Source organism: Nannobrachium achirus (assembly GCF_963921795.1).
Source record: "Nannobrachium achirus genome assembly, chromosome: 17".
NCBI classification, from domain to species: Eukaryota; Metazoa; Chordata; class Actinopteri; order Myctophiformes; family Myctophidae; genus Nannobrachium; species Nannobrachium achirus.
The window spans coordinates 30,287,894-30,300,393 of NC_137824.1; the positions used below are offsets into that span (position 1 = coordinate 30,287,894).

Below are 12,500 nucleotides of genomic sequence, written 5' to 3' on the forward strand. Positions count from 1 at the left end.
TTTAGTTTAGTTTATCTCCAGTAGTCTGGAATTCAGGCTTTGTCAGGTGTTATATACTGGTACTGTACCGTGCTCTTATAATCCTTACTTTTGCCTTCTATATCGTTGCCTTTTAAATTTGTGCAAAGGAAGACGGGACTGTAGTTCCACAGACAAACTTTTCCAGAGCTTATGTAAGAAGAGGACCAATTATTTTCAGGTCAGGTGGAGATGTACAGTGTGGTACAGTATGTGGTCAAATAGTGCAGCGATTCGATTTGATATTTGGTTTGTATTTCCATTTTCGCTCAATTTATAACACGTTATAACCGGGGTACAGTATGTGCACAATTGACTCTCGCAGGCTGGACTTGGCCTGCGGGCCTCCTATGGGAGTGAGTGATTTTGAACAGAGCCTCTGGTTTTAGTGAGTAAGCAGTGTCCAATTAGTTTGGACACAGGCCAGGTGTGACTTGCTTGACTTAGCCATCCACCACACCACAGGCAACCTTTTTTTAAAGGACACATAAAACTAAAGTGCAATACATACTCAGAAAATCTCCCCTTTCAGAAAGGCTTCCTGAACTATATTTTGGCGAGTCAGGACATCTGGAGGTGCACGAGTTCTGAAGGAAAGTTCTGGGGTCACCCTCCCGAAGCTTGGAAGAAAAATATTTAAAAAATCTGCTTTAATGTGAGGGGTCAAACAAAAATGAGTCATCAAAACAAAAGTGAAAGAAATTGATGACTCATCACAATTTTGTGGGTCCGAAATGTTGCCCAAGGAATATTTTTCAAGCTAAACAAATGCTTGCAATGGATTCAGAATCATGAAGAACCCCTAGTTTGACCCCTCACATGCTACTTAAAGCAGTATATTTTTTCTTCTTTTTAATTTTTCTTTTCTTTTCCTGTATATAGTGAAGTCGATGGGGCAGTGAATATACAAATGAAATGACCATAACCTTTTTTCACGATGTTTCCGGCAGAACAGACCTCTCATTCGACCAAACTAATAGATAAAACAGAAATAAAAAGGATGACATCACAGGTCATCTCACATTTTGGGTGACTGGGTCCCCGGCTATTCTGAATTGTGCCTCATCAGGAGGCATCCACCCATTAAGAACACATCTCCCAAATCAGCTTTGCAGAAACCACTTGTCCTGTCCCTGATTTGTCTTAGAATCACACTATTAATTAGACACCATTTTCTCTCCCATTTAAACCTCTGTAATTCCTAATCCATTGTAATGTGGCCAGAACTGTCTCATTTTTTACACTTGCTAAGGCCATTAGTCGTGCTAATTAGCATTATCGAATAGAGGAGGCCGACCAGGGGAATACTAATGACAGTTAAAGTACCATGCATAGTAATACATAAGGGCCGCAAGTCTACACTAGAAACGGAGGGGGAGAGAGATTTCTTCCGCTTGGTCTGTTTGGTGTACGTTCTTTCTCCCTGTCCGTAGGCTGGCGGACAACACCCAACCCGACGCATTAAAACCGATTAACATACGTACCGGTACGCATGAACTACCCGTGGTGAACTTATGTCAACCGTGGCGTGGGGGCATTAGTGAGGAAAATAACTTTTCCTCTGCAAAAAGAGTGAAAAGATGTCGTTCTTATACCTCTATGATACCAACATGGAAAGCTCTGTGGCTTGAACGCTGTTCTCTTATTGATTAATCACCAGATTCGAGAGATGGGGGCTACTCGAGCTGAGTGTGGTTCATTCAGCCAAAAAAAAAAAAAAAGAAAACGTTTCACATGCGTTTCGAATCGTACCGTTATCCTTTGACTGGCTGGTGACATAACGTTAACTGACACAATTAGAGTGAAATCCTGGCCGGGGCGCACTGAGAATCTCTTGTGTGCTCTGTGATGCGAGGCGCAATATGTGGTGCTTGGCCCCAACGGGAGCAGAATTAGAGCGGAGAGCGGGTCAGCACGCACAAACCTAGACGAACTAGTAATTACGTCATGTTGACGTAATTACTGCATGTACACTCTCACCCAAAACGTACACAAAATGAAGCATACGGAAACAGCCCTTAAGTGCTGCACCCAACCGGTCCTCAGTGGTTCTCAACCTGTGGGTCGGGGTACCCACATGATTTTGTGGGGGTCCCCAGATGACAGTAAATTGACAATTTAGGGACTTCTAAGACCTTTTTAATACCTCAAAAAAGAAAGAAAGAAACAAAGAAAAGGAAAAATACTATTTTTGCATAAAAGGTCATCAACAAGCTATACCATAATAACTGGTGAAATATTGGTCAAATAATTTAAGAAAGAGGCAAAACTTGTTCCAATTTCTCTTACTGCTAGGAGATGAGGGTGGGGGTGGTCTGACTCTGACACTGAGATGTACATAATGTCTGGATAATGTACAGTAATGTATTAAGACAGGGCTACATACATACACCTTCTGCTTCATACTGGTATGCACACACAATGCACAACTCCCATGAGGGTGCATGCTTGTACACACAGGCATGCTGATTCAACACATTTACACACATACACCTCATTATACACAATCACATTTATGATGGCACATTATACTGCTGCCGTTTCCATTGCTCTTAGTCTTAATTATAATGCTCAACAATAATTAATTGGCACAATAAATAATAGATTAATCTGTGATTATTTACAAGGCTATGATATTATACTGTCTTTGTTGTAATAATGCAACCTGGTGAATGTTTCATGAAGGTGTACTGTCTTCCCGCTGAAATGTATGAGAGGAGGAGAGAAGAGAGGGAGTTTATAGAGTTTAAAGATGGACACGCATGGATGAGCAGATCTGCTTCTGCAAGATGTCTCTCAGAACCTGAAAACTGCTGCAGACTGTAACACCATGAGACATATGAACAGGGGAGCCAGAAAGGAGGGATGGGGAATAGAGGATAAGAGAGGCAGCTGGAGGGAGAGAGTGAGAGATTAGAGATTTTACTTCCAGCCCTGCAAGCCTGTAGCAGTCAGAGCTATGTTCATCAGTTTTTGTGATTACTGCCAAAGCTTATCTCTCTTTCTCTCTCTGGCTCTCTGTCCCTCACTCTTTTCTTGTCCCCCTTGCCTGTATAACATCTCTATAACATCTCTTTCAACCTCAATGTGAATACAGACTCCCATTCTACAGAGAAGCAGTTTAAAGGCTCATTTGCATATCAGCACAACTGAATTCAACTGACAAATGTATACTTCATGCAACATTAATTAGATTGCTAATCAGTAGCTATTCAGACTGAAGGACAATCTGTGGCAGTAAGCAACCAGATAATCTTTCATTTACTCACTTGCTTAGGTTTTGCAGGAGCTTTAGATGTGGTGTGAGGTCTTTGAATAAAGATGGCACTTTGTTTTTAATCCCTCAGCCACAACATAACCTTTGACCGTCGCTTAAGAACACAGATCTCTGAAAAGCCATGACTCCCACCTGGCTTTAATTTCACACCACATACTTTCAAAGGCTCTCTCTCTGTTTGGTCTGCATTGACACCGGCCTCTCCGTTTTCCTGGGTGCTTTCATCATCCGCCTTCATCTCAAAGCCATTTTAAATTACCCCCACCACCACCTCTCTTATGTCACACATAATCTCATGTTCCATTTATCTTGACAGCAAAAACGAACTACTCAGAATTGCATCCTGAATTCATAACATACGCTTCTTTCATGGTGTGTGACGCAATGGGTTTTCTGCTCTAAGCCATCCAGGCTTTCTTCCGAGAGACTTGGAGAGGAAGAGGAGAGGGGATTATTCCAGGGAGAGTTTGCTTGCAAATCAAACATTTGTTTTTGAAAGTGCTTGTACAATAGTGTCTTAAGTGCTCTCCCCTCAGTCCTCACCATTGATCTCCTGCAATTAAGGTGTTGTTCAATAGAACATAATTATGTACGTATTGTACATTAGAGTGAATAGTAAAATAATATCTATTTATGTGTTATCCTTTAAGCCTTAATTTCTGACTGTACCACGTGCTGTTTACATTTCTGACTACTAAAGTATTCAATCAAATAGCACATTTCATAAACAAGTTACTTGTTACTAGTTAGCGCTTTGCACTAAAAACAGATCAAAAAGTTACAATCCAAAAGTTATGATGGACAAGATAAAATAATATAAAAGTTGACATAAGATTAAGACAATGACATAAGATTAAGAAAAAGCAGAAGACAGAAGTGAGTTTTAACAACAGTGAGTTTGCCTGCCTGAGATCTTCCAGGCAGTTAGTTCCACAGTCGAGGGACTTGCACTGCAAAATCACTGTCACCCTTAGTGACAGGCCTAGTCTTTGGAACCATTAGTTGGACCCTGTTGGAGGATCTCAGGCAGCGTTTGGCAGGGTAGAGCTGCTGTGGTGCTGGTTATCTTGTCTTAGCACATTGGACCAAGCCATCCAAGCATGTGATGGAATGTAGGTCACTGGTAGGGTAGTGGTGGGAGGCATTTATTTATTTTGAGAATGCCTTTAATGTTACAACAAACTGTGTTCATTATGTCTTCTGCTGTATTTCTCCAAGGCTGGAGTTATTTATCCATGTTGTTAAAATCTGTTTTTAAATCACATAAATGTACAGCAACCATTGCATAAGTAAGTGTAAGTGTGAATAGACATCAATGCACAGGGATTTAAATGATTAATGTGTGTCCTTTATTTTATAACAACCTGAATAGAGATGGAATTGTATACAATTTTACTGAAACCAGTGCCATTGATTCATTAATAGTTCCCTTATTGATCCCAGATACATTTTCAGTGTAGAATAAGAATAGGCCTACACAGATTTTCAACGGTTTTGTCTGCCTAATAACATTTTAATATGTTAAAAGAAATGACAATGCACATTGACCGGCCCGTCAAGTAAAACAATGGTATTGTTGCTGGCATGGGCCAGCCGGCAGCCTGACTGCAGAGTGCAGTCAGCAAGCGAGCATAGTGTACTATTGCTCCTTTCAGACTGGGTCAGTCCACTTTCAATAATTTGAGGGGTTATATGAGCGATATATCTGTCTGTTATATGAGCGACCGCCCCTGCCGTCTTTGGACTAATCCTCAATTTTAATGAGATCTGATTGGCTCACCTCAGGGCTTCAACAGATATGAGCGTGGGCTTCATGCCAGAGCCACAGCGTCAGCTAACTCATTGAAATGAATGGCCGTGCAATACACAAATGTCCAGTATTTGTGTATTGCGATCGAATGTGATGGATTTGGGGATCGACATTTGTTGATCACGACCGGTTACTGTGCGTAGACAAATTACATTATTTGTTTTTTGAACAACCGAAAACATGCCTGCATTTATGAAGGGAATTCATAAGCTCATAGGCATCATGTTGATTCTCTGAATAATTATTCCGGTTTTCAAATGAGAATCCATGCGGTCCTCGATTCAGATCCCTAAACCTGAACTTTGTCTCTCTCCCTGTAAGGTCTCTCTCTGGGCGTATCGTGGGTGGCGTGTGGTGGTTCTTCACCCTCATCATCATTTCATCCTACACAGCCAACCTGGCTGCCTTCCTGACAGTGGAGAGGATGGTGTCTCCCATAGAGAGCGCTGAGGACCTGGCCAAGCAGACAGAGATAGCATATGGAACGCTGGACGCTGGATCCACTAAAGAATTCTTCAGGGTGAGGACCTGCCGGAGATCAGCTGGTGAAAAGAGATATGCACAAATACAAAAAGCACATAGAAAGCACACACACATAACACACACACAAACAGACACTGCAAAATGGCTTGGGGAAAGCTGTATTATTTGCACTCACCCTCATGATTTCTGTCTGTCTGTAACTCACTCTCACCCTGTCCCTCTGCATCCTTCCAGCTCTCCAAGATAGCTGTTTATGAGAAGATGTGGTCCTATATGAAATCCGCGGACCCGTCCGTGTTTGTGAAGACCACGGACGAGGGAATGATGAGGGTTAGGCGGTCCAAGGGGAAGTACGCGTACCTGCTGGAGTCCACCATGAACGAGTATATCGAGCAGCGGAAGCCCTGCGACACCATGAAGGTGGGAGGGAATCTGGACTCTAAGGGTTATGGCATCGCCACCCCCAAGGGCTCCCCCCTCAGGTAAACGTCTGTCAGTGCAGCCTGCGGATTGATAAAAGCCCTTTGTGTGAAGTGCTTTTATCAGCCCTTTGCATGATGAACACCACCCCTTTTTTATGTGTTGATTGGTCCATCTCGATCAATAACCATTCATTTCACTTGACCATGCAGTCATCTCACACTGTTTAGGGAGAGTTAACAGCAACAACTTTTGCTTTTACTCACATATAATTTGTCTTTTTATCTAAAATCTCAGATTTGAATTTTCCATTATGTCATAACCCCAAATTGACTTTTGCACGTCTGTAGAGCATCTTGGGCATGTGTCTGTGTGTTGCAGCCAGTCTGAACCTCTGCCAGTGTCCTGTATGTCTGTCAAGGTTCAGGCTTGTTGTGTATGAGCGATAGCATAAGGGGCCGTGTCCACATAATTTAGAACGCCTTTTGAGTTGGCAGCGCCAGTCTTCCATGTATTTCTATGGTAAAGACGCGCTTCAGCCCTCCCAGCGCCCGGCGTTTTTTGGTGCAGTGTCCTGGGAATTTCAAGCTGGAAACAGTTCAACTTTTGGAAAGCAGGGCCTGTCATTTGATCCTCTTGATTAATGTGACAACCTGATCGATCATTTACAACCCGACATTGAATCATAACCACAGTCACGAGAAGTCCATGTTTACAATGTTTCAGCTAACCCAGTGGTTCTCAACCAGTGGTCCGGGGACCACCATTGGTCCTTGAGGGGGTTCAAGGTGGTCCCGAGCTAAATGGAGAGTTGGTAGCCAAATGGATGCTTATTGATCTTTAACTCTTGAGAGCGTAAAATGAAATCAAATGGACCAGTAAGGTCTACACAAAGAAGTCTACACCATTAGAGATTGTGGAAAAATGTTTATTTTGATCAACCTATGGTACAACATTAATACACCACGGAATTGTGGACAAAATCTTATCCAATGACAACAAAATATTCTATATTTTGTGTGGTCCGTGGCTCAAATTCAGAATAAATAATGGGCCGTGATATGAAAAGCGTTGAAAACCATTGAGCTAAGCTAGTGTGCAGATGACAGGATGCTTAAGCAAGGAGCACCTCAATGGTTGATGGGTTCACACTGTGTGCACGAGCGCTATGGGCAGGATATCCAAAGCGCTCCTCAGCTCAAAAGGCGTCCTCTGTGGACATGGCCCCTAAGCGAGGGGCCGCTACGAGTCGATGGCTGCCTCCTTCAGCGATGATCTGCTCAGAAGAGGCTCTCACAGTCACACGCACACAGATTCATTCAAGTGGGTTCAGACATGTCACGTAACGGTAGCATAACACATAAAACACACACTCACTCACACACACACACGCACACACACACACACACACACACACACACACACACACACACACACACACACACACACACACACACACACACACACACACACACACACACACACACACACACACACATACAAGGTTGCCCATATTGAATTCTCTCTCTCATTCATTATGAATACAAAACATGTTTCTCTCACACATCAACGCGGCACTTAGAGCAAGACCACAGCTGAGGAGGTCACATCTCGGCGTATGCCTGCTTTTCCACTTACACCAGCGTTCATGTCTAGAACCTGAAAGCAACAGACTTGCAGTGATTTCTGCCTCATGTGATACGATAATCGACCATACAGCATGAGAATACTAACCCACAGCGAGTGTGTTTCTACCACTGAAATTCAAAAGTAGTGGCAATAATCCTGCATAATATCCACACTTTAACCAACTTCCCATTTATAATTCTCTTCTCATCGCAGACAGAGAGTGTGGGTGGGTGGGGGACATAGGAAGCATTTTAATCTGTTTCTGATACACCTCGTTCATTTTAATGAAAGCTGTCTCGTGGGGAGGACTCACATGGCCTCACATTCAAATGTACTTAGGATTCACCAAAGGATACATACCGGTATTTTGTGAACGGACAGAGGTTGAAATGGACAGACTAGGAGAGCAGCTTTGGCACCTAAAGCTTCACTCTGGGGCCTGATTTACATTTTTACCACAAATTGGATTCCATACAGCAACTCTACACTGTATAAGTGATAAGACAAGTGGTGAAATTAATCTTCTCTCCTGCAGTAAGTCTTGGTGGGTTGGGACCGACAGTGTAGCAGTGGACAAGTGCTGAAGATGGCCTCTTATTATCTGTCTGTTATGGTGTTAATTACTGGCAGAGCAGTGTGTGGTATTCACCCGCTGCCACCTGGGCATTCACAGACATCTGATACTGTCAGGGAAGATGGACTTTCATTAGCAGATAATGGACATCCTTAAAAGGCATTTGTATTAAAATGAGCCAAAATATAGGGCTTTTGTATTCCCTTCATTGTCAGAGGGACAGATTAACTAGTTCTGTCATCCACTCGGAATCAGGTGCTAGTGAATGTCCTGTGAATACAAAAGGCCAGGTTCAATCATACCTACTGTGCCAAGCAGCAATTTATAGATCACATAACACCAGTTTACCATTGATATTTCAACGCTGGTCTAACTGAACGGGGGAGTATGAAAAAGAAACCATGCTCAGTTCATATTTAGCAATTCAATTCACAGCCTGTATCAACAATGCATTTGAAACACAGATTCTCTCATAACTGCTGTTTGTATCATGTGTACTATACAGTAATCCCATGCCTCCATCCCTCCTACACCCCATACCTGACATCAACTAGCCTCCAACCAACGGATCATTTAACAGCAAGTCTCTGAACCATTCATAGCCACACTCACACACACCATGATTTCTTTCTTTCTTCTTGAATGTGAGAAAGAATTCCACGGTTTTACCAGCTGTGTTAAAATGTATTTTCTACAGCTGTGATGTGGATAAAGGCTGTCTGCTTCCCCTATAGAGGGAAGCAGAATATCATCCTTGTGGAAAAAAAAGGAGCACGTCTTTTTAGCAAAGTTACATGGCAAAAAAGGGGAAGACCAAACACACATGAAAAGATTAGTCACCCTGATGAAGGCTGTGTGCTGCAACGCGTAGGTGCACTATATGTATTATTATTTTATTCTTCCACATAGCCGGCCAGCTCTAGGAAATAAATACACACACAATCTAGAGACCTAGAAAGAGAGACAGACAGACAACCGTAAAGGAGATGCATTGGATGTGTTGGTTCAGGTAGTTGCGTGTTTCCTTTCAGCTGTCCATCTGTGCATTTGTTGAGGCTACCAACGGAACACACTCAACTGTTAGCGCACAAGTGAACCTGACAGCTTAACTACTGCAGCCACCCACGCCCTGACACCTGTCTCAGGAGCTTTTATGGATTCATTGCTGATAGGTTTGTGTAAATAAGCATCACAAACCCCCGGGCAGTGTTACGGTGGGAATACGGCAAAAGACCTGTTGCCGCAGAGACACAAATGCTAGTAACAGCTGAAAGGAGATTTCCATCCACACAGACTGACTTCTGTATCTAAAGCATCTTCGTGTATCTGGTGTCTGCTGTCTGTCTCCCTCTGAGAGCCCTCTGCTTGGTAAAACCTGACTCCAATATGGCCACCCAGCATTCCAATCCATTACAGATATACAACTAACATATCTGACATGTACTGTTTACATTCCGAGCCCACGTCCCCGATCCATGTCCGAAGCCATATAAACAGCTCTCATGATCACCACCTCCGTAAGATCTCACTATACATGTGTCCAACCTAGAGTGTTCTTTTCAACCTAATGGCTATCGTTTCGTTTTATTATCATTTTCAAGAAACCCTGTTAACCTGGCAGTGTTAAAACTGAACGAGCAGGGACTCTTGGACAAATTGAAAAACAAGTGGTGGTACGACAAGGGAGAGTGCGGCAGCGGGGGAGGGGATTCCAAGGTCAGAGCCAGTTTGACTAACCCAGCGGGTAACACCCACCACCACCCGCCACAGTGGGGAGGGTAACCGGCAGCCCACACTGCGCCACCTCTCTGCCAACCCACCTCCACTCTACCTCTATGGGGAGGAGAACAGCCACAAGGATCTCCCCATGGAGGAAGCATCCCGGTTTATATTGGCTCCACTTAAAAAGGGCAGAGGAAATAAATAATTCTATCTCCTCTGCTTTAGACACAAATGACTCTGGTCTCAACAGAGTCTGGATTTGAAACAGTCGAGTCTCTCGTGTACAGTGATATTTGAGTGCTGCGGCCAAAGCCGCGCATCCATGCATACATTTAGCGGCTTTGCAATATTTAATCAGTCTTAGTTAATTTGGCTGTATACCTTGATTTGAGGTGTAGTCAAAATGCACTCAATTGCTAAATTTAACAAAGAGAATTGTGACTTATATGCTGGATAATGGCAGATAAAGCAGTGTGCCGGTTACCCGAAGTGATATGCAGTAGTATTACGCATCTTCTACCGTAAGGAGCAAGACAATTACGGTAGATGGAGTATTAATGCATATCACTTTCACTGATGTCTCTAACATATTAATGCTATTTACTGTGCGTGTGCGTGTGTGCGTGTGCGTGTGCGTGTGTGCGTGTGCGTGTGCGTGTGTGTTTTACAATAAGCAAGATCAAGCATTAACATGTACTGTATGTGTGTTTGCTGGCTGGAAGAGTCCCAATAAACCTAGCGGTGTTGAAATTCAATGAGCAAGCCATCTTAGACAAACTGAAAAACAAATGGTGGTACGATAAGGGCGAGTGTGGCAGCAAGATCTACCAAAGAAAGGTCAGTCTCCAAACCAGTCCTGTCACCTCACAGCACCCCCCCCAAACGACCCACCACCACCACCACAACCAGCACCACCTTCCCCAAAGCACATCCCTGATCTGACCCTAGACCAGCACCAAAGCCCCAATATCCCTGACATGCAACAACATCACTCCCTGCAGCTCAATAAAACAGCTCTGGTCTGTCTCTTCACACTGATGAGTGTTAGCAACTTTGTCTGTAATTGCGATCAGGGCCATGCATGGCCCACATAACTAATGCATAATGAGTGGGATAGGTTTATGGAATATGCAGTGAGTCACTTGCACTAAAGTGATCAAACATTAAGTGGATCGGAGTGTCTTATTGTATCTGCCCAATGATGATGACTATCCCCTGGGAGATGAATGGGAGATGGATTGCTGAGGTGGAATGCCACACCTACCTTCAGCTCCCAGTATTTACTGCATGCCTAGTTACCCATGCCGTAGTTGGCAGCCCCCGGGATCAATCCCAGAACCTAAGCGCTCTACCAGCTGACCTACCCAGTCACAATGATCAAACATGTTGTCTAAAATAATGATAGTCATGAAGCATAGTGTTGTTGTACAATATCAAGTCTCTAAAATGTGAATCACTATTAAATAACTATACTTGTGCCATATTAATAAATAGTTTTACGACCAGAGAGCAAGAAAGATTTTTTTTTCCTCAGGGGCGCTCAGTGTGGAGAGAAGCAGACAAAGCCTTGTAGGAACGTGTTGAGCTGTGACCCTTGCCCTTTGGCCTCTGTAATGTTCCTCTCCTAAGTCTCACTGTAAATTGGAGTGTGTGCATGTCTGGATGCCAAACCCCGTCAGTCAGCCAGCAGGCTTTAAGTCATGTCTCCCAATCTGCTTGCATCTGTTTGCAGTATTTGGTCACAAATGTTTTAAAGCAGTATTTCACTTTGGCAGAAGACCATTATATTTTTTGTCTTAAGTTCTTAAGCTATTTAACAACTTAAACCATATGATGTACATGGTTGACTGTGGTCCACAGGCCAAAGAGTTGAAACCTTTTAATCCCCTGTCCAAGTGGATCAGGTTTGGAATTGGGGCTCTTCAAAACAAACAATTGGCATTAGTTTGACGTGATCATAGAATTATCTCAACAAACATTTCATCAATAAGTAATATACATTTGATTTGAATAATTTCTTAAAAACACCCCAAATACAAATCTGATCCACTCTGATGGGGATTTGATATTTTCGTCCATGCCTTAGCCCTTATACCTAAACTTCTTTGCCTTTTTCTATTATTTTGAAAAAAAACTTCAAATAGCCGATCTAAATCGACACATTGTGAGCTTGTAGATCAGCTATTTGAAATATTGAAAAATAGTAAAAAATGGCAAAAGAGTTTAGGCATGGACGAATATACAGTAGGGCCACAAGTCTATGTTTGGAGTACTTTTTCTTCCCACTACACCAAATGTCTTCGCCGACAATAACCAATTTACAAGCTCTCAGCACATTGCAACGTGATGCGTTGTGAGCTTGTAGATGAATGTGAACGTAGATGAATGCTTAAAAAGTGAAAATATACTACCAGGGTGAAATACTGTTTATAAGTGCCTTTAATCTCCAAGAAACAATACAAAGAATGTTCCCAGACAGTTATGAACTGTTGATGTTTTGGAAATATGCCCAATGCCAAACTTCCACAAGACAATAGGTTTAAAGAATTTAGGTAGGATTAAAGAAT

General features: G+C 42.8%; 1 protein-coding gene across 1 annotated transcript in view; it reads left to right on the forward strand.

The window, feature by feature from the left end:
- LOC308301652 (glutamate receptor 1-like) overlaps positions 1-12,500 on the forward strand; it is a gene marked incomplete at both ends in the record, with an annotated part of 73,711 nt that overhangs the window by 58,854 nt on the left and 2,357 nt on the right. The window contains 3 exons of the mRNA XM_080745715.1: positions 5,427-5,625; positions 5,823-6,070; positions 9,813-9,927. Coding sequence (XP_080601841.1) covers positions 5,427-5,625; positions 5,823-6,070; positions 9,813-9,927 — 562 coding nt within the window. The remainder of the gene's footprint in view (positions 1-5,426; positions 5,626-5,822; positions 6,071-9,812; positions 9,928-12,500) is intronic.